Source organism: Falco cherrug, chromosome 9 (genome assembly GCF_023634085.1).
Source record: "Falco cherrug isolate bFalChe1 chromosome 9, bFalChe1.pri, whole genome shotgun sequence".
NCBI lineage: Eukaryota > Metazoa > Chordata > Aves > Falconiformes > Falconidae > Falco > Falco cherrug.
In genome coordinates this window covers 30648939-30672723 of record NC_073705.1, presented here as the reverse complement: position 1 = coordinate 30672723, position 23785 = coordinate 30648939, and the positions used below count along the sequence as shown (strand labels likewise).

Sequence of the window (23785 nt, the reverse complement as noted above, 5' to 3'; positions counted from 1 at the left end):
TACTATCAATAGGAAGCAACTGTTCAGTTAAATTGATAAATATGAAATTCAAATTTATGTAAGAGTTTTAGTATTTTGTGCCTGGATTCTGGTTGCCTTTTTTCCTTCTCCCCACCCCCCTCAGAAATTGGGCAATATGTTGAATCAGTTGACACAGTAAGTTCTCTTGTCAGCACTATCAAGTAATTCTGGCAGGTCTATTGATGTACATCTGCCACCCTTCATAACTGAGTGGTTTTGATCTGCTTCAGAAATACCTTTCAGTAAGCTTGCTAGCAACACATTAATGTGCATTAGCGAGTTCTGTGCGCTAACCTATTCTTTTCTCTTATGTTGAGATTATAAGACTTTAAAATTTGTGGTGAAGCTCAAGATGTTCTAAGTAAAAAGAAAAATATTAATATGTTCACTGGTGGAATTAACATCAGTGATACCTATTTTTTAATTCAGGTCTTTGCAGTTATCACAAATTTTAAGCAGAAAACCAAGGTTTGTGCTCCAAGTCTCTAATGAAGACAGCTGACACTCAGCTACTGATATATGTAGTTCTAGGAAAAAAATGCTGAGTTTTAAAATGTTTCTTTTAAGATCATGTATATAAAGCAATATGCCAGATGTCTTCATCCTGAATTTGAGTAATGCATTAGTGCACCTTGTACATCAAAACCAATTGGTGTTTGACCTAAGAAACTCTGCAGAACATATCAGAACATTTAAAATGTCAATTGGCAGGAATTCTGTTGGCATCTGCCTTGTGATTGGTGTTGAAAGGCAAGTAAAATGCTTTGAAGGGGACTGTTGTCATATACTTACTAAGAAAAATTGATTGTGCTGTATAAAAAAAAATTTGAAGATGCAAAGTTGAAAGGGAGGAGAAAAGAAGTGATCAGTCTCAAATGAAATTTAATGTGGCACATAAGAGTTGGATATGAGATCACAGGAATAGATGTGAAACAAGGCCAGATATAAAATACAGAAATGTGTCCGCTTTGTTCTTCTGAATATTCTTCCGCTTCAGAGTGGTTTGGGTGAAGGTTGTCGGTTGTGATTGTTACGTGAACAAGCAATTATGCTAGGTGATCCTCATTTCTGGCGTTTGAGGCAGATGTTAACTGACTGCCCAGGGATCTAGGCAACAGTTCAGTTCTTTTTTACAGCAGAGTGGTGGGCCTTGAAGGGAGTTATTGTCATCCTGTGCTTCTGAGTTGCTCCCAGAATTCTCTTTTCCTTCAGTTCTCTCAGGTAAATAGTGTATGGCTTTTGGCCATGTGAAGATACTGGGACACAGCTTGTGTGGTTAGGAAGACTGATAGTGCCTGAAATAGGCCCTTGGAAGCATGGATAAGAAATTCTCTTTATGGTGGAGAAGACAGAAAAGGAATTAAATGTTTGGAGACCAGTATGCTAATTAAGGAAGTCTACCCTGTGAATTTTTAATAACACCACCTTATCAATTTCCCAGAAATTCCAAGTTTTGCTACTTTCTGAAATAATGTTCTGTAGAAACAATAAAAAATGCATAATTGCAAGTTTTAGATTTAAATAATGCATAGCAATTTGGTGCTCTGAAGAATCTGGCATACGTCAAGTCATACTTTAAAGCTTTACTGATAAACACTTCTAGCAGAAATAAATAAGGTGATACTTATTGTCGATAAAGAGTTGTAGCTTGCTGTCTTTTGCAGGGAGACTGAGAAAGGTTTTGTGGGGGGAGGTGTTTTGGTGTTTGGGTTTTTCTCATTGATTTTAATAGGAATTGGGTATAGATACACTAATTAGTAATACACTAGCAGTCACAAGCACTTTGTGTTCCACTAAACGCACTCTAGTTGTTTGTTCAGTGGAATGAAGGGCAAGGGAATGGCCACTGTATAATGTTTATAATTCCAGTGTGATTTTTGGTTGATGATTAATAGACAGCTCCTTAAGAAGCTGCTTTCTTTAAACATTTCTTAAACATATCTTAGTAAGTTCTTCAGGCCTGTAATATTAGCCCATACTTAGCTTTCTCTGTGACAATACAGATTGATACTCAAATTATATGTGTACACACACACACACACACACACAAATATACATGCTTATGCAGTAAACTAATGCAGAGTAACTTTTGTCTTCAAGTCCTAGGGGAAATAATAAATACATTGTTAACTGCAAATTTATAATGTTTGTGCTAACCTCTTCAGAGGCAATAAATTGGCTGTAGCTTATTTGTCATAGTTCTGTTCCTTAACACTAGAGTAACCTGAAATGCATATTGGGATATCTCGGTTATATATATATATGTGTGTGTGTGTCTTTCTGTGTTATTAAAAGTGATGACTGAGTTAGTGAATGTTCAAGTATTGGAACATTCACAAGTGTAACAAATACAGTTTTATATTTATGAGTAAAGGAGGTTTGCTGGCTAATACACTCTGGTGACTGTCATTTTAAAGCCTTTGTTTAAATAGAGATACTTTTTTTTTTTTCCAACCAGAAATATTTGGATGCAATAAGCCTGTTTGAAGATTAATTTTTTAAACGCTGTTTCTTTAGTCTAAATTTGGTATTCTGGGCTCTGACTTTCTGACAGTTCAGTAGGTAACCACGCTTAGTAGCGTTACTGTTATCTTGAAAACTATTTCTTAATGTGTAGTCTAATCTTAATTTTTCTTACATGGTGATACACAAATACTTCCAGCCTGCAACTTTATGAACAAAAAAGAAAAAAAAAAAGGAACTAGTTGTTGTTGAAATAACTTAAAATAACTTAGTCTACTCTTTCCTTTTTTTCCCTCCTACTTTCTTACATACTTGTGTTGTTACTATTAAATAGTACAATAAGTAGCCTGACTCTGAATATTAAAATGTGAGAATGCATATCAGTAGTCCACCAGTGTAACAGATACTTCACAGCTACTAATATACATATTGCTTGTATTTAACAGATCTTTTAATTTTAAATTTGATTGGGTTCTAAATGTCTGCATTTTCAAATCAATTAAAATACAGTAACAGTACAGAAGAAAAAGCACATTAATATTTAAAATGTGATGATTTGAGCACTAATTACTTATTGATTATTGTCTCGATTTTAAGTAACCAATTGAATCATAGATAAGCCCTCAAAATTAGTAAAGGCAGAGCAAAAATGTGAGTTCAGTATGCATTTGATATTCTGAGCAACTCCATATATAGTCAGGACTTCCTTAAAAAAATTAAAGGTATTGATATAGAACAATGAAACAGTAATTTTGTCTTAAAGATTTGTTAAAAGAATTAAATAAATTTGGGAAGTAGAAGGGAAGGTGAAGGGCATGGCAGTTTATTTTGCTATTTCCCTTCTTGGATAATCTTCCCCAATTTTCTTTTTTCTTTTTTTTTTTTCTTTTTTTTCTTTTTTTTCTTGAAGGCTGCTCTTGTGAATTGAATGCAAGAGGAAGAAACACCTGGAAATGTAATTTTTCCTATTCCAGGTGATTTTCAAGAAGAAAAAATGAGTTTGCTGAGTGGGTGATGAACATTTCCATTTCTTAGCAGTTGGTAAAGTAGCTCTCCTTTCATTAAGGTCACTCATGAATGATTTGTGGTTGGAGCATAGAGTGATCTTAAACTATATGTCTGAGTTTTGCTTGACTGGGTAGACTACTGTGCTTTCAAAAACTTAAATCAGGCTGAAGAGGAAAACATCACACCAAAACTATCCAGTGATGTCCTTCAAGAGAAGCTCAAAGGCTTTCTGGGTTTTATTTATTTTTTCTTTTTCCTACTGATCACTTGAGATAATATTACAAGTTTGAAAATACTATTCATAAATGGAAGATACTTGCCCTAGAAATTTAATCAAAATGTTATTCTAAATTGTGGCATAAACTCCCACAGGAAATTAAAGTTGTTACTAGCATCACTGTTTTCCCCTAAATTAAGCATGCTGCTTTGATATTATTGCTTTTGATTTTTATCATAGTAACGTGGTATTTTATTTAAGGAAAAGGATCTGTTCAAGACCTTTAGCATAATGGCAGTTAGCAGACTTCAGATACAAAAAATGTATCTCTTCTCCTTCTTTTCCCTATTTCCCCTCACTTTGCCTTCTCAACTCCCAGAAATCAATATTGAAAGCTTTTCTTGTATAATTGTTGGTTGCAATTAACTGCTAAAAATGGAGCATCATAGTCTTTAGGCATAATAGTGGATTGTTTACTTGTGTTCCATGTCTTCAGCAAAATAACGTTTTTGTTGTCAGAAGATACCAAAAGCTAGGTAAAGAAATTCTGTATGATCTTCAGATGGCAAGAACAATAGAAGTAGGTGGAAGTTACTGCCTTCTGTCAGGGATAATCAGACTGTTGTGCCTTTCTAGCCTATTGCAAGCCCAATTAAGTGCTTAGTTTCACAAGATATTGCCTGAAGTAGTTCTTACCATTTCTCATTTCAACCTACTTGTTCAGCATGGTGGGGTTGAAGTAAAATTTCAGAAAGGGTAGGAAACAGAGTTTGCTAATCCCTGTTTACTCATCATAAGGTCAGCTAAATTCCTGTTTGGACTCATTCTGGTGCTATGTGGGTTAATAATTTCCCTTCAACAGGGAAACTTCCTAAATGCCCACATGTGTTCAGAGATTTCTTTTTACCCCTCTAGCCAGCAACAAGGGTAAGAGGAACATGTAGCATAAGAGAAATAAATTATGTATATTTCAAAGCTTTAGGCAAATTTTACATTCCTAGTAATATTAGCGTATAAATATACACAGAAGGTATCTGTATGTACATCTATAATCCATACCTGTGTATAAGCAGTTCACTTACTCCAAAAAGCAATTGTAATGAAATTTCAGTAACACCTGCTTTAGAACTATATTGATGAAGTAGGTTTTACTGTTATTGAGAGAATTTGCATGTTTTTAATACTAAAGCTAAACCTATGTTTTCAGTGACTACATGAGTTGAAATGTAATAGTTTTCCATTCTCATTTTCAAACCAATATGTTAGAGCATGTTTAGATTTTCCAGTTTTTAGGCTATTGTGACATTTTACGCATTCTGTAACTAAATTTAGGGTATCGTTGCCATGTTTTTCATTATTTCTTAATTTAATTTTTCCTTGTTTCAGTTAGTAGAATGTTAAGAGAACTGCAAGAGCATTGCTTTTAAGCAATATTAGAATACTGTACATACTGATAATAAGCAGATGGCTCAGTAGCTGAATGTACCGTTTTTGTATATAGAAACAGATCTTCATTTGTGTAATCTTTTTATTATTAATTGTAAATTTTAGAATTTTTAAAATGCAAGTTATGAAATGTCATGGAAACTTTGCCTGTGTATCTTCAGACTTGGTCAACATTTTAATTTTTATAAGTTTCAGTTATAATTCTGTCTTTTCCTACAAGTTCCCAGTAGCATTTGTAAAACACAGCTAATTGTTGGCTTCCTTTTCCTCATTGATTAATGTGACTTTGTCTCTTCATTGCATGCTCTTCAAACTCATCCTGAAGATAAAATTGTCAATTTTTCTAGTATCTCACAGAACAGAAGCACTGTGCTGATCAGGATAGATGTTGATCTGCTTTGTCACAACAGTGTTAGGAGAAGGGGTGATATGACCTCCACTCTACATATGTAAATAAGAGGCACAGTTTGGGGAATTAATTTTCTTCTCAATGCTCAATCTGAGAAGACTAAAAAGTTGGGTTTTTTTCTGAAATATTTAGCATATATAGCTCTCAGAAAACAGAACATCCATTGACTGTCTCGTAAGTTTGCTGTTTGGGTGAATCTCAAAATTAGGTACCAAAGAGTGAAGAAAACAAGTTGTGACTTGTGAAAGTTTTAGTTTGTTACACGCCAATTATATAGGAATTAAGACATTTTCATCAGAGAAGACAAAAGAAGCAAAATATTTGATTTCCTGTAATTGAGACCCACTTTTCCTTCAGCTGTCTGTCATTCTCTGTATATTTTCCAAATTCTGCAAGAAACAATGTAGAACTTCTGTAAACAGACAGCCTCTTAATTATTCAAAAACGTCACCGATGGTCACTAGGTGAGATGGGGTTTAGTCAGAAAAAGGTTTTGAAACTAAGACAGCTATAGTTTATTCATGCAAAATGGTAGAATTTAAATTGCACAAGGAGTCTTTCTCCTGTACTTCCTAACTTTTTTTTCTGTATGCCTTTGCAAAATTTGCAAGAATTGCAGTTTTCATGTAAATTCCCAGAGCTTAAGCAAACCCACAGATTCTGTTACATGTTAGGATGATGACCTTCACATGATTCATCAGTCATGTTGGACTCTTTTGATCAACTCTACAGATTGTTCTTGGTTTAACAGAGTTAATGAAAGTAATGTGTACAGAGCGTGTACTCTCAATGGGTTTCAGTTTTGGGTGAAGCATGATTTGTGGGCATGACCCCTTTTTCTGTTTCATCCAGCCTCGAACTGCTCAACTCCACTCCTTTCAAACTTCCCTTCTACTGCTTTGTGTTCCTGTTTTTTGATCCCCTTTCTTCCTGAGGCTTCTCATTTACCTTGCATTCTGTATTCCACTTTCTATGTCAAAGCTTCAGGTTACAGGGGAATGCCCAATAAACCCCTGTAGTTGTAAGTGAATCGTGTTCACTTACATTATGTGGGAATTACTCATGTACAAACTTAATAGCATAAAGGGTTTTAAGTAGGTTTAAATAAATTCAGGGAGAATGGATTTTTCAGAAATATTATCTAGAAGTTATAAACTTTAGAAATTTAGAAATTTTAACCAAGTGATAACTCTGAACAAACTGAACTGATTTTCTTTCCCCATCCCCACACCCAGCTTTCTGAATGTATGACTTGGGATGGATTTTCACACAGATTGACCAAAAACCACTTCTGACATAAAATGAGAAAAGGATTATGTGTGTAACATGCACATTTTTCATATATATATATATAAAATTTTCTTTTATGTCATAATCATAAGTGGCTGTTCCAGTGCAATTAATCTTTCCTACATGGAAGAATTATTACGTAGATGCTCATCTTGAAAAGATTCACCCTAAAAAGTTATTTTTGGCAACATAATAAGCAAGTAAAGGTGACCTTTTAATGAGACATGTCAAACAACTTCAGAAAGTGATGCTATCTATAATACATTATACTTCTGAATTAATCTTTTATAAGTTTATATATGTGTATACACAGGAGTGGCTCTTCAAAAAAGATCACTCATTGAAGCTTTCTTGGTTTTGTTCTCAGAGTGGTAAAGGTTTTTTTTTTTTTTTAAGTAAGATTTATATCCTAAAGGAAGTATTTGGAATTATGGCTTGTTATGAAAGTTGCTAAAAATAAAACATAACAAACATTTTATTTTAAAACACTTGAATGGTAAAATATTCCTTTGGATTAAATGAAAATTCATAATTCCTCCTTGGAAGTTGCTGCTTCATTCTGCTTGAAACAGTGGAAATGTTTTAGGCTGTTACTGCTGTTTTAGATTTCAGCAAGGGAAAAAAATTAAAAGGACGGAGTTGCCATACTGTCTTGAGTGATTATGTAATTCCTATATGATAAGAATTAAAAAGACCAGTGCAGCAATTTTGACTTGAAGCATAAAGTTTAAATCATCACTAGACCATTGGTACTACTGCCTTATCACTACTCTCTATTTTACTTACACTGTATGTTTAGATAAACTGAATTTAGGAACAGGAACTAGAAACACCAAACTGATTATATTTTTGTTCAATTTTTCTTTTTTTTTTTGTTGTTTTTTTCCAAGTAGTTAGTTTTCTAGTTATTTCTGTAATTTTCAAAGTTTTTAGTGGTTATGCTTAGTCTTTTGTATGGTCATAATGAAAAAAAGCAGTTCTTATGTATTTATATGTATGTTCTAAATACTTGCTACAATGGTGCTTGTGTGTTGAGGTGTGCACTGCAGGGTTTTCACTTTTTACAGTCTGTCTTAACATCCTAAAAGGTCTCCTGGATGTTTCTTTAGTCTTAGTCTTACTATGCTTATTTCTTCCACTAACCTCAGATTTCTTCTGCCTCTATCCTTATTAAAAAACCCAATAAATAAAAAATTAAATCCAAGTTGAGTTTTTTGTTTCCAGTTTTTACTTTGCTGGTAAAATCAGTAATCATAATGATTTACTAAAACTTTCTCACTGGCATCTGTGAAATGCCATTTAATTTTAGTTACATGTCATACAATGTATGTAACGAGCAATTCTTACCCTGAAAGCATTTAGACTGTTAAACAAAAAAAGGCATGGAATGGGTGAATTGTTTTGGAGCTTGTGCCAAGTATCATTGGACCATCTTCTCAGCTATGTTGAGTGTTACTCTTTACACACATATTTTTACTTTCATCCGGGATGGCATTCCTTTATGGAATTTTAGATTTTCTTTTTTATGCCCTATTTGTACAATGGCTTTTTCTGATGATATTTAAAATAGTATTTTTTAAAAATACTTGTCTAGTTTGGCTACCAAAATTGCTTTATTAAATTAGAATATCTAAGGACGATGTATTGTGAGATGCTCTGTTAAATACTAGATCATCTCAGTTTTTCAAGCCTCCCACTGACATGACCATGGTCATCCAATCATTCTTTTTCTCTTCTAACTTCCAAATTTTTTTCTTTCCTATTGACCTAAAAAAGATTAAAAAATTAGTCTTTCTAGATCATCCAATTAAGCATTAAACAGGCAATGCTGTTGAAAAAAACTGACTGGAAGATTTAACCCTTATTTGTTAGAATGTATTTGTGCTTTAGTTCAAGTACTACATTTTTCTCATGTTCAGTAGTATTTTTTTTTAAAATCTTGTATGCAGGTATGACAAGCTCTTCTTGAATTGCTTTGAGGAATTCTTGTTTGTATGCTACTGGTAGTACATTGATTGAGGTCCAAGAGAGCTTTTATCTGCTTAGTTTATCAGGCAGACACCTGAAATGTGAAAGACAGAAATCTAAACTTCTTTGTAAGGTTTATATGTGTTAAGCAGCTGGAAATATGGTAGAGAATTAGCAGCATGTGATAATCATGAAGTGTTACATGACCTTACAGCAGTAAAAAGATCATACTTCAGAAACCTTAAATTTAATACATTCAACTCCCCTGTCTCCTGTGGTCTCACAAGGAAGTATTTTCCAGAGTACTACTAAGAGCTTTTTTTAGGCAGATCCCTTAATGCAGTATTTTCCTTTGTAAAGGAGGTTTGTTAAAAGCATTAATGAATTAACATGTAGGTAGCTAGTGTTACTACCATTTACTACATGACCTTTACAGTAACTGTACATTTCTAAAGAGTTAATAAATGATGAATGTATTAACTGATTGTTAGAGTACAGCACATTAACAGGTGGCTTATAACCAAATTAATACCGTCCATTGATGGGTTTAGTAACCATTACGATGTATAATAGCCAAGTCTGTCAAATGTTTATAATATCCTTTATGGTTTTGAATTTTTCTTTGCTTATAAAGCTATCTTTTAGCTTTAAATTATGAATCCAATAACAGTCTGACCTAATATTTCATCTTATTGAATAATTCTCTTACTCATGTGTTCTTTCTAGGATCTAGGATTCTTTCTGTGACATTGAAAAAAACCAACTTGAACACAGTGAAACATGTCACAGTAACTGAAAGGGCTTTTCTTAAAACACATAAAGCCCTAAGTAACCTGTGCAAGTAGGAAGGCTAAGGCAGAACAAGAGGGTAGAGGAAATAAAAGTCAGCGACAAGAAAAAGTAGGATTTTTATAATATAAAATGAAAGTGAAGTTGGAACGTTTTCAGATATGGTAATCCAAGATAACGATATCCCTGTTCACTTTCTGCAGATGAGAATTTCTGCAAATAAAGCCTTGCACGCTTTAGGCTGGGTTCAACATTTTAGTGGTAAGGGTCCTCAGCTTCGTGGCTTCCTGCTACTTTTGGCTGCTGGTAAATGCAGCTGTACCTGTGACTTCTGAGTAATAAAATCAACCATAGTTTTCAACAGAGTTTACAGGTAATGTTTTGATGGAAGCTTCTGCAGACATTCTTAGCTCTCTTGTATAAACAGGAACACAGTCTTCTGATGAGGTTTCTCAAAGTAGAAACAGTAGGTTACTTATATAACAGTGTTTTCTTGTTAGGTGAAGGAGAAGTAACTGATGTTGTATGTGCCATTTAAAACTCCTTGAAAATGATTTGTAGGAAATTTTATAGGTTGGTTGGAAGGCTTAACTATCCTGTTTCTCTAGAAAGTGTTCTGGCTATTTTGCTTAGATAGCAGCGTTGCTTGAGTATAAACTTGAACTGGTCAGTGTTTCAAAATAGCCTCAGTCCTTGGCTCAGTTGGGTGTGCAGAGGAAGGGGAATAATTTAAAAGAACAAATACAGTGGATATAGCTTTTTAAAAATGAATACAGATGTGGATAGTTATGAAAGGCAACCCTACTAAAAGTATGATTTTTCATACAACCTGTGATTTACCTTTTCACATATAACATTTATACTCATGGTTTATAATTGTCCAGAAATTAACTGATGAATTCTTGTATTTCTCTTTTCAGTGTGCTTCTTTCTGGTTGATGAGGTGCCAGTTTATAGTGAATATTGAGTCCTTGAGGTCATGACCTTCTAGTTAGTGCTATTAAATATCATCCTGCTTTCCTGCAGTTATTAAAATTAATTCAGTTCTTTCTATATGGTGAGCTGATCTGCTCTGAACTGATGGTATCTTGTAAATATTATTATTGTGTTCCTACTTTAATAACCAATACTACTGATAAAATTGGTCTCAAGATTTGCCTTTAAGAAACTCCATTAGTAACCTCAATAGATTTCTCTGTTTAGCACTATCAATTCCTTCCCTTTTCGTTTTTCTTTCTTACCTCAATTGCACTAGTAATTTTTTCCTCATTTATGTAGTTATTTTGCTTGTAGCACCATATGAAATGCTATATTGAAGTCTTTGTTAGATCAGCCATATTCTTTCAAGAACCAGAAATCATACGTTCCAGGGGATTGCATCATTAACATATGATGATACATTACCTCTGCTTGATGTATTTCTTAAAGCGAAGAAATCCTTGAATTTCAGTCATAAAAACTAGAAACAGTGTTTTGTCATCTATATTTTCATATCCTGCTTCAGTTATTGAAGTTCTTTCAGTTTTATTTTGTTGGTCGGATATAACAGTACTGACATTCTTACTTGGACTAGCTTTAGTCATTCCACTAACTGTGCCTTAGTGGCTCACTCCTTTTCATTACAGTGTTCACATGCACCTGATGCCTGTTATTGAATTGGGTGGATGATACTGCTTTGTCTCTTACTGTTTACTTGTCTTTACTGTTTACCCTTGTTTACCTGATTTTCCCCTCTGTAAGTGATGTCTGATTATGGAGGCTACATTATTTTCTCTTGACTTCTGATATGTTTTTGCTTAATACTTTTATCAGTCTTGGTAGACTTTTCCCTAGACTTTTGTTGTTCAAGGTACTAATGCTGAACTTAAGTGGGAACCACATTCAGGGAAACCGTTAAGTGGCTGAACATCCTGGTTCTTTCCATCTAGTGACATTTCTTAATGTGCCTGTGAGTCTTCATTACCTTGTACAAAAAAGGAAAACGCTGTTGCAAATCAGGTAGGCTATTATCTCAAGATATTTTCCCTATCTGGAGCAGTCTTTACTAAATAAGCTCTGTGCTAATCACTTTAGCTCTTATAATGTAAAAGGAGAGCTGTTTTCTTCCTTCTATGAGTGTACTTTCCAATTTCCATGGGGAGTTAACATTCCTTTTAGTTAATTGCCTGTTCATACATGTACTTGTGTGTCTTGTATGTGATTTTGGAATTATTTTAATTCATTAAATTCAAATATGCAGCAGTAATTTGAATGCATAACACCTAACTGACAACACAAAAATGCTTATGGCTTCTTCTTTTCTAAGAGGAAGAAATATCTGTTTTGGTTCTTTTTAAGGCTTTTTAATGTAAGTATTCAGGCACCTTGTATGTGAGACAGTTATTCTTTTCCTCATGTCCTGTATGCCTTTAAGCCACATAGGTAATAAAAGATGTACACATGCATAGTGTAATTCAGTTGCTATTTTAATATATTTATTATGTGAAATATTTAATATTTTAATTTTGGTTTTGTTGTTAAACTGAAATTTTTCATACACGGGATGTTTCAGTACTTGCAACTGGAAAAATTCCTTCTTTAGTTACAGAATTTGATCTGAAATGGAATTGCTTGCATAAAATTGATTTGAACAGTAGCTTCTAAGGAAAACGTTATTTTGGGCTGGGATTGTTTTCCTCCACTCCTGCCCTTTCTTCCTCTAAGTGGAGCTTGATGCTATGAGTGGTCTTTGGATTGCTGCTTTCTGCTGTTTCCCACCTGTTCAGTTGCATATATGCAGCCTTTGCTAACTTTTGAAGCTGATCAAATAGTTAACAGTAAATATTCTTAAATTAAAATTTCTAACATATTGACACTTTAGGAAAAGTATTCCCTTGTATCCCAGTGGCTGAACAGGAGTCCTCAACTCTTGTGTAGAAGTGGGTGCAGTGCGCAGCTTGAGAACCTGTTGCTAGACAGTTGATAGATAGGAGAGAGTAGATTGCTGTGACAGCCCGAGATTCTGTCATGGATTATGTCCTCAATCAGGTCCCACAATGGAGAACATTTGCTGCCTAACTATTCTCAATCTCCATTAGGAAGAGCGTAGCAGAGTGGATTTTTGTGTGTACCTCTTCAAAGAAAGTTTTAAATTCTTGCAAATGTGATTCAAAGTGACATCACACTGAAAAGGTCACCTCCATGTCTTCTCTGGGAGCTGTTTTTCATTGAGAGTGATTGTGGCCTGGTTTAGGCCTGTGCATAAATATTGGTAAATGACCCACACCCACACTCCCCTTACTGAACAACTATTCCCACTATACTTAGCATTTTCTTGGTTTCCCTTTAGAAGTAAAGGGCAATCTATATTGGCATTGAAATGGCAAAATTACTGTTGTCTCTTAAGGGTGGTTCTCCAAACCAGTAGGTGAAGATCTTGTGCTGTGTGAACAGATGAAATATCTTACTGTTTTTTGGGTTTTTTTTTTAATATCTATCTGGAATTCTGGCACCTACAAGTCTTTTTTTTTTTTGCTCAGGAGGCACTATTTCCTGAGCACAAAAGAAGTGGAACAGGAGCCTGACTTGAAATATACTAGGTAGATATTATTTTGGTCACGTTGTTCTTAAAAGCACAATGAGTTTGGATGGGACACAGTATTTTCTTTGTCATAAGGCATAAATATTTCAGTGACACTTTTTTTTTTTTAACTTTACCCATATATCCCATGTCACTAATGATCAGTAACCATACACAAAACCACTGTTCCTGTTTCGGAGAAATCTTTGAGATTCCTGTACTATGGTGGCCATAGTACATGAAGCTACTGGGCAGTGGTGCTCAGAGATCTGTTCGACAGTTATTATTGCATTCTTTTCTTTCTCCCATTTTGTCTCATTATCCTATAATGTCATGAGACAGACTGCTCCTATTGTAAATCTTTCTGTGACAATAGCTTCCTTGCACAATATGTCTCTACTGTCTTTTACATTGTGTGGTCCAGACTGCAAAGTGTGATCATTCAGATCTTTCATGCTGTAGTATCCCCAATACTCCCTTCTCTGTTTGCAGTCTTTGCATCTTTGTCATGCTTCCGTCTTGTGATTTGAGGTTTGCACTTGTGCTGATTTAGCTGGCAAGGTGTTCTTAGGTCAATGTTATTTTTCTCCTTGCTATGGGACACAGGCATCATTCTGCTGAACAGAGTGGTAGAAGCCCCAAAGTAACTTATCAGTGTTGAACTCTTGCACAGCAGGCCAATGAACCAGTTAAATTCTGTCATTTTAATAGCTCAAGGCTATAATGAATGGCCTTGTAAATTCTATTGCTGACAACTTTTTTTTTCCACTTGCTTGTTTTTGTGAATTGATGATCACCTTGGGTGTAACTACTTTAATCCTATATTTTAGAAGTGTTAGAACTGTTTGTTACTGGAATCGGTAACTATAATAGAAAATGGATACATCAGCTTTTTGAGATTCATTCAGCAGCAGGACTGATGAGCAGATTTTTATCTAAAGCATCATGTTGAACAAAATATGACTAAACATAAATCCTGTCAGTGAGTGCTCAGTCAGTTGTAATGTCTGCAGATCATTCCCTACAGTAGTGTAATGGGTATAAAAATAATAGCTGTTTTGTAGATTCTTTTTTTTTTTTTTTTTTGTTGTTATGGGTGTTTTGTTTGTTCGGGTTTTTTTAACACATTCTCTTAATTCTTTTGATGGCAAAAGGAAGATGTTTGAAGTATTAAGTGTATTATGCTGTTTGCTGGTAGTAAACAGTGTTCCCTATTGAAGCATTGGGTTAGGTGATTTAAGCATTTGACTAGGTGCTGTACTGTCTCTGAATCTGAAGTGGAGAAATAACACTAGTGATCATTTAAGTAATACACTTGACATATTATAAAAGTCTGTATTGGAAGAATAGCTAAGGGTGCTTTCAAGAAGACAGTAAGTAGGCTATTGCTTTAGTAAGGCTCTGATGAAAGAAACGAACAATATAACACAGAACAAGATTTTTATATATATATAGTATCCAGTAGGGCTATATTGTGGTTTGTTCCCTGCAACTCCAAAACACGGATTTGCCTAAATCAGGGAAATGGTTAAATGTATTCCTTCTGCCCTGTAGCTGCCACCTCTATGTAGGAAAAGGCAGGGTAAATTCTAATGCTTTCTTCCCTGCAGTTTGCAAGCAAATACTTAATATTTAGTAACTGGCTGGGTTATTCTGTTTAAGTGGTTATGATGCCAAGTCTTATGGCTATGACACCTGAACATTTTTATATATATATTGAGCGTGTATTAAGTGTGTATAAAAAGGGAATCTCATCTTTACTGCAAAGTAAAATTACCTTTATACTGAACAACATAATTTACATTAGTTTTTGTAATTCTGTATAATGTCTGTTTTATCTATTCCTATTTCTGTGCTTTTTTAGCTCAGTTGGAAATGAAGACTGCAAACATTTCACTGAAAGATTTTAGGTTTTTGTAATATTTTAGAATTCAGATTTTTTAAGATGGTAAAGTTTGCATACAATCTTTACCATTGTGGAAAAATTGCTTGAGTAGGTCAGGTTTTCAAGGCTTTTGGATTCAATCTTAGTTCTTGCATGTTCTAGCTATAAAAGTTTATGTAACAGACAAGATGATTAAATATCATTAACTAGAGTTCTGATATGTTATTTTTTGAAATTATATGGAAATGTTTCCATAATCTGTATAGAATTAGATATTGGTTTATATCTGTATTAAACTTCATTAGTTTTCTTAGAAGCTTTTTGAACAAGTTTAAAAAAATTCACCTTTTGCCCAGTGAACTTCTGAACACCTATGAAAGTAAAATGTGCTACAGTCAGTAGTGAGAAAAGACAAATGTATGAAAAGTCCGTGTGTTTCTTCTGTGGGCATTCCAAGAGCAATAATAACAGAAGAAAACACTCCCCTTTTTGTTCCAGTAATAAGAACATAATAAATCTGGCTTAGTTTAATACTATCTGAAATTAACTGGAAAGATCAAAAAAGAAAGTGATATTAAAACAAAATTCCATTAAGACTTAGTACTAGTAGCTCTGCTGTAATGGTCTTTGCCATAGGTATAGACAAATTACCCTATTTTTCCCTCTTACCTACATTTTATGCCTTCATATTTTTTCTGTTTTATTTTATATTTTTATGAAATCCAATATAGGGAAAAAAATACTGAAATTTGTAGTTATTCTAGTTCTGCTTGCATCTGTCTTGTCAGTCATGTTGTTATTGGCAGCATTCCAGCACCGGGCTGCAAAGGAAATAATACTTGCTACTTAGTTTTTTTATTCTTTTGCAAAGTGACAATTTTATTTTATCATGTGACCATATTCCTCAGATTTCCTATCTTTTGAAATGTTTAGGTTTTTTTTTAACTTTATTAAGGTTGTGTGAGTAGGATTGCATCGCAGCTGAAGCTGCTGGGAGCTAAAGACTGCTTGCTCAGTGGGTATTTAGTTTGCTGTAGATGATCATTCATGTGCACCATCATGGCAGGTTGAGCATGTCCGAGCTGGACTTCTATAATACTTTTTTTGCAGTTGCTTTTTTTTGCTGCTTTGGATTGGGATACTGAAGCGAGACAAACTTGTTTTCCTTATGTGCTTAGTAATAACTGCTGCTGCAGGTGCTAGAACAGAATGAGCAAGCCGAGTTTAAAACCGCGCTGGCGTTATAGCCTGTGTTTTTTCAAAGCTGTGCTTCCATTGACTTCAGCTTTAGTTGGGAATGCTTAGCAATTCTGCTAATGCAGCCAAATCCAGGCTGATGTCAGGCACAGAAGAATGAAACACAGCAGTGACCACAGTGAAGTTTGCATTGATAGGAAAGTTGTTTAAGCCATAAGAATTTTAGCTATTCCCAGGATGTCATCTCTTCCTTCTGATCGAAATACTACATGTAATGTCCCAGAATATAGTAAGTAAAAAAAGCTGAGATTTCAGTGAGCCTAACTGGAGGTTTGGTATTCTCCTGGAAACAGTTAATAGTTCAGTGACTGGAGGCCATCTTGTTTCTTGGCAGAGTTGGGCTGTGTTGTGCCACATACTGGTGCGGAAAAAGCTTGAAAATAGAGGGCAGCATGAAAATGTAGAACACTGAAATAAACTACTGAAACTGTGATATTGTTCAGAATATGTGAAGCTTGGAAACTTAATAGGAAGTCAGTTAGCAGATGGACTGAAATATGTAGACACAAGGAAATGTATCTTTGGAAGGGTCAAGGTATCAGAGGTTTTGTTTCTTGCACACTAAAAAATAGGCAGATCTGGTGTGCCTCACAGTTCAATGTGTATTTTATGCTGCAGATGACCATGCCAACAAGGATTCACCACATGGAAAAATACATGATTAAGGACTTTGAGTATGGATGATAGCTAGGCTTGGGCAATGCGTGTTGGATTCCTGACAGGGTAAAACTTTCCATAGAATCACAGAGTGGTCAGGGTTGGAAGGGACCTCTGGAGATCATCTAGTCCAACCCTCTGCTAAAGCAGGTTCTCCTAGAGCAGGTTGTACAGAATCGTGGCCAGGTGGGTTATGAATATCTCCAGGGAAGGAGACTGCACAGCCTCTCTGCGCAGCCCGTCCCAGGGCTCTGTCACCCTCAAAGTAAAGTTCATTTGTGACTGTAGTTTAATCAATTAGTGGTCAAATGCCTCTGCTGCCATAATCCTCTGCAGAGGCAGAAGAAAATAATACAGCTTCAGTTTTTGGAGCAAGGTGCTCTGTGTCTCTCCCATGGGATATGTTGGCCACGTCCTTTTTAGTTCATTAGTTACAATTACTTTGGGTTACTTGTTCGAGCTGAAAGAGGTATTGAGGAAGCCAGGCTGTGTTAAGGTCCACTTAACACCTGTTATGGCCCTAGCTATAGATCTGGTCTTGGCTTTGTCATCCATAATATAAGTCGCAGTCTTTTCTCATTCTTTAGCTTCCCTTTCTACTAAAGACATGGTTTGTCTATTGGGAGGGAACTAAAGCAGTGCTAGGTATGCCTTGCCCTTATGTGCCCGCGCTGTCTGAAGGGGGCAGGACAAAGCGCACCACATTACAGGGCATGACCAAGAGGAAAAGTTCTTTTGATTTAAATGTTACACATACATGTCAGTTATATACTTAAGGTACTGCCAAGTAATCTTTGTTTCATAATTAAGATAACTTAAGAATGTCTTTTCCCCTCCTGGGATTTGCTGACACACTGATTACACCTCAGCCGTCTCCTGGAATAAGCAACACAGGCATCTGTCCTACAGATAAGCAGACCTCTTCAAAGCACTGTTTTGATTCATTCCTGGAGCTGGTTCGTTATGTGTATTGGATGGAGACTGGAGACCTCTGAGAAATTATTATGGTTCTGTAATTAAAGACTAGCATAATATATATGCACAGAAGTATAAAATGCAAATTACTGTATCTTCTCATTTTATTTTAGTGTCTTTACTCTGAAGTTATTTTTTGTCTGTTACTCTTTTTGGGTTTTTAGTTGTTTGTTTGGTTCTTTTAATTAACAGACAGATTATAGATACTGTATTTTGTAACATTTTTAATCAGCCCTACAAGTAAGATATTTAAAGGTAGAAAAATGAGACCCAGCTTCAACTGAAAGTCCATTTAACTTTGTGATACTTCAAAAATCCGATTGTGCATGTGGGTGTGTAATTTTCCAGTATGCTTTACATATACACTTCGAGGCAGTCTGTGTTGTGGATAAACTAAGGGCTGGGATTTAAATTTATGGGACCTGTATTTTCTCTAAGAGTTATTACTAAGCTGTTTTTCTTTCTTTCAAGAGTAGAGTATTATAAGACCTGAAATATGCTGCCACATATAGTAGCAGCTGACAAGGAGGGAGTTGCTATCTGTACACAGCAGAAGTACAATCCAACGTGGGCAGACTGGACTTAATCTTTTGCTAACTTAGTGATTGCAGTGCAGCCAAAGGCAGTGCCTTGTAGCTGGAGATTTCTCTTTTATCCATAATGTAGTTTATCTAAGTAGGTCTCAGGATCTTTGTCTTCTCTACAAGATCCCAGCAGACTTTCCAAGATTTGCTGGATTTTCAAGCTTCTTTTCCAAGTTTTTTGTTCTGCTTTATAATTATTTATTTTGTATTTTGATCTCTATTCATGGTCCTAGACCCAGAACTTCCTGTCAAAGTTCTCACATTCTACTAAGGACCTTTATGAATTGTTTCCATTGTTGGGATTGGTTGGTAGTAGATCGGTAGCCTACGGAAACAATGCAAAAGGTAAATCCAGGAGATGGAACAGCATCAGTTCACAAAACCAGGAGAACCTGTTCATGCTGAGAAATAAGGAAACATCATCCTGTGCATGTGTGTGTGGAAGCAGCAGGCTTCTTGGAAGAAATTGCTGAATTTAGGAAAAAATCTTCAAATCTGCTGAGTACAAATTAGTTACTACTGAAATGAAAGCTACTAAGAAAAATGGTAGTAGCAGTTTTACTTATGAGTGAGGATGTTAGCTCTGACTTACTGGTTTTATCATCCGCACTACAAAATCTATAGTCAGCTTGCGTTATACTTATGCATGTACTGCAATATACTTGTAAAAATCTGTTGTGTCCACATTTCCTTTACTTGATTTAGCTTGCTCAAGTACTATAGTGGGAAGATAATTGTCTAGGTTAAGGATTTTGGTTAAATTGATCTTCCTGTGTCTAATGTAGGTCTAATTTAATCTTGAAAATATATTGCAGGTTTGTGTGCTCCTTAAAAGATTAGAAAGATCCTACATTCTAGCAAACCTGTCCTGTATAGCCCTGCCTTTGATGCTACGATATTTTTTTTCCCCACCCTTTTTTTCACATGCGTCCATGTGCCCAGCTCCTTGGGAAGTTTTAGAACAAAGTAGGACCTCCCAGGGATTTACTGCTATAGTAGCGTACTTAAAATATACATATGTTAATGAAGGACAATTAAATTTAATCTGTAGGCTGTGTCCTCTTCTGAACTCGCTCCTCCTGACCTCTAAGACTGTAATCTAAGGAATGCTTAAAGCTGGAATATCATTGTGCCAAAAGCAGCAGTCCTGCCCTTTTGCTTTCCTGCCAGTGTTGGTTTTGCCAGCTCAGCTCTGCTACAGCTATATAGTAAACCAGATCAGGGGACTGATCTGACTGAAAAAATACTTCCCCACCCCTATTTAGGATATAAGCTGTATGTTTGTTTTCATATTTTCTCTTAAAAAAATATGCCATAGTTCAGTACTGTGACATCTGACCTCCTTAAGTATCCACAGTATAGGTATTTAAAAGAAGCAAATAGAAAAAGACAATTAAAATTCTTGCTTGAAGGGAATAATGTAGACCCTGTTTAATCAAGTTTTCTCATATATCACAAGAATGGATTTTTTTTTTTACATCCAAGTTAAACGTTTTCTTTTCCATCTAGCCTAGCATTTCTTTTCCATCTAGCCTAGCATTTCTTTTAAGGAAATGAATATGAAATAAAACAAGCTCTTCTCTCCTACTACATAATACCAAGCAGTGGGTTGTTTTAACCAAAATGAAGTTTTCTGTTGGGGAAAAAAATTACCTCAGGGTTTTGTGCGGGGTGTGGGGGTGGTGTTCCTACCTGCCCCAAGATCTATTTTAGATTTCCTTGGCATAAATTTTATTTTATATTCCATATGTATTGATCCACTTGAATAGGTGAGCAAGTACTTTCTTAAATATGGTATACAAATGTTTGCTTTTTAAGCAGCTGTAGAAGACAAAAATAATCAACAACGAAAACTGAAAATCAGTGAGCTCATTTGAACTTTAGTGCTTAGTATAGCTTCTAACAGGAATAAAGTAGTATTCTTTGGACACCACGTTTGACTGCCAAAAATGCTCAATAGGTGAAATAAATGTGTGAAGAAAAGAATGGTAGTCCACTTACAGAAAATACATTATCATGTTGGAGAAGCGGTGTTGGATCTACAGTTTAGGGTAGGTGGATTGCAGGAACACAATGTTTTGACAGTAAGAACTGCATTTCAGAGCTTTCTGTAACAGCAAACTTTTAATAACATATATTTATTTGAATTCTAGAACAAGAATATTAAAACATATCTTAGTTACACTGGTGAACTCATTCTTCCCTTTACTTTTATTTAAAGACAGCCTAAGAAAAAGAGGGTTCAAGAAAAATAATACTTAAGACAAATTTTTTTTTTTACATTTTCTATGGATACTGCTGCTTCTTGTCTAAGGATTTTAAATTTTATTATTTCAAGTAAGAAGATTATCATGTAGTGACCAGCATGTGGAAAACATTGTTCCATGAGTTTTGGGGGCATATTACAACAAAGGTTTCAGTTTGCATAGTAGAGTGTTATAGCATTTTTTATTAATTGTAGCATAATATAGTGTGCAAAGGAAAACCGCGATCTTGTGCTTTACTTCTTTTTAATGATAGTGATGATAATAAGAAAATTAATGTTTTTTTAGAAATTGTCTGACTACAAGGGGCCGTTCTGTTAATGGATATGGGTAGATTGTTCCCTCCATAAGATTGTTCCTGAACTTTGAAACTGGTTATTTTAACAGGCCTGCTAAAGGTTGTTTGTGGTTTGGTTTGGGTTTGGGTTTTTTTTTTCCTTATTCTCTTCTACTTAAAAAACAGAGGCTGAACTACAGCAAATTAAAAATGAGAGATTCAAGCAATACAAAGCAACCCTTGCTCAGATTTTTGAGTGCCCCAGTGTGAAAGTGTTGCATACCCTATTTGCTTTTTGTTTTGTCTTGCATCTAGTGTACTTTCCTTAAACCTGTGAGATTCATGTTAGACATTTGAAGAATTACTTGATACTTTCTGCAACAAATGTGTCTGCTGGTGTCTTGAGCATTGCTTGCTTTTGCTGTGTGACAGAAGGCAGATGATGAAGCTGTAAAACAAAAATCTCTGAACTCTGGAACCACTTCTCCAGTGTAAACATTAATATTGCTTTATTTCTAAGCTCTTATTTAAATTATAATGTTTAGAATTAACTGTTGTTTAGATGTATAATTTTGGAAGTAATAAAAAGCCTGTCTCCATAGCTGTACTGGTGAAAGCAGCAGTTGCAAAATGAAGGGTGTCATTTTAATAACTGTAGGCTTCTATTTATCTATTTTTTTGTAATATAAAAAGTTCTATTAAGAAGAAATGTAAAATTGGATGCTGGAGTTTTCTAAAATAAGAAATGAGCCTATGTTAGAAAATTATTTTTTCTGTAATAATCTTTCTTTCCTTTTTTTGTTTGTTGTTCATTTGTTTTTGTTTTTTTGTTTGTTTGTTTTTGTTTTGTTGTTTGTTTTTTTGTTTTTGTCTTTTAGGACCGGAATAGGCCCTATGACACTTTTAACTTGCACTCTTTGGAAAATTCCTTAATGGATATGATAAGGACTGATCATGAGCCTCTGAAAGGTAAACACTACCCTCCCAGTGGCCCACCAATGAGTTTCGCTGATATAATGTGGAGGAATCATTTTACAGGTTAGGAATATTCATATGTCCATGCTTGCTTGGTGCTTAAACAAAAATCAGCTTTTCAGTATTGCTATAAACTTTTTGCTAATGAATGAGTTGTCAGTTACGTAAAGCATCTGTTTTCCCATCTTAAGATAATCATCTCTACTATAGGAGGATAAGGTGAAATGTGTATACATTTATCGTAAGTGCACAATCATAATATTATCTAACTGGCATTTCTGAAACTTAGGCTTGTGTCTCAGCAAATCGCACAGTTGGGTTTCCTGCTGCAGTCACTCAGTTCAGAAAATGTGTAGTACAACTGGAGTCCAGTTTCTATGTTCAACATCTTATTCAAAGTTAATACTACTCTTAGTTTTGGATCATCAGCTAGTGTACAGGGTTCTGAAACAACCACTCTGTCAAGTTACTCGTTACAGTTCTTTCAGGTTTCTTTAAAAAAAAAAATAATCTTAATCTGGATTTGAAATTGTCAGGGAGAGTCAAAAGCTATTAGATGTTAAGTGCTGGGAAAGTTTTGATTATTTATGCTACTAAACAATGTTTGTTCTACCAGGTGTAGCATTGGAGATAAAAGCATTTCTAATACTTAGCTGATACTGAATAGTGAAAGGTTGTGGCAGCATTTCAATGAATAAATATTCCTGATGCAGCTGCACACTCCTCTGTCTTAATCTTCCATTGGTTAAGTTTAAAGATAGGTACACGTTCTTGCTCACATGCATTCTGGCTGACTTTGAAGACTGAAGCCAGTAATAAGTCATATACAAAGAAAGTATTGAACTAGAAATGATTCCCAAACTCTCAAGAAGTCAGGACACTGGAACTGATAGAGAAGAAATGTAGCTGTGTATAGCATTTCCTATGCTAATGCTTATATACACGATTGCCTCGTTTGCTCCTCTCCCCATTTATATGTTACATGTGGAAAAATATTTTTTTCTTGGTCTAAGGTCTTGTGCCTTTTTCACCATCTTTCTGGGTACAAAGTTGTTTGGTTTTTTTTTATAACCATAACAGACTGAGTTCTGTGCTCTCTGCTCATGTAACCCGTTCTTTCCACTATTATCTTGAAATTCTCTGTGCTATATAGCCTTCATGTGTCTTTAGCCATTATTCAGCTACCTAAAATGGAAAGAAATACTGTCTCATGTCTATTCTGATCATAGTCCTCCAAAATAAGTGTAAACCTGAAACTTATAACAAACAAGCTCACGAAAATTGAGATTTCTGCTGGATATACGTTTCATATGGCTGTTATTAAAAAAAAACAAAACAAAAAACCAACAAATTGCTGGTAGGTAGATTTTAAGTATTTATTGTATCTTATTAAATGTATTATAATCTAGCTAAAACGTCATGGTTTTTAAAATTGGTATTTATTTAAGTATACAACTTGAGACTAATTTTTTAAAGACTGAATTTCTGTTTGAACCTGAGCATGGAAAAAATGAAAGATTGGATTAGAAATTGTATTACTCTAGAAAAAGACTTTAACATCATGTAAGTGCAATTTTACTTATACTTGCATTATTGTCTCTTTATAACCATTTTGAAATGTATTTTAGTCAGAATATTAGCACATAAAATAATAATGGGTACAAATCTTTAATTCCTTTGTGGTGTTGGGTCATTCTATCAAGAATAGCTTCCAATACTCAGCTGATGTAGTCTCTATAAG

At 34.8% G+C, this 23785-nt stretch overlaps 1 protein-coding gene across 5 annotated transcripts in view; it reads left to right on the top strand.

The window, feature by feature from the left end:
- Positions 1–23785, top strand: part of CPEB3 (cytoplasmic polyadenylation element binding protein 3) — a 92344-nt gene that overhangs the window by 10856 nt on the left and 57703 nt on the right. For 3 of the 5 annotated variants that reach the window (XM_055721519.1, XM_027803904.2, XM_014279183.3), the window contains exon 3: positions 21948–22107. In XM_055721519.1, the coding sequence (XP_055577494.1) occupies positions 21948–22107 (160 nt within the window). The remainder of the gene's footprint in view (positions 1–21947; positions 22108–23785) is intronic. The other 2 variants (XM_027803916.2, XM_027803910.2) reach the window with 1 other exon arrangement.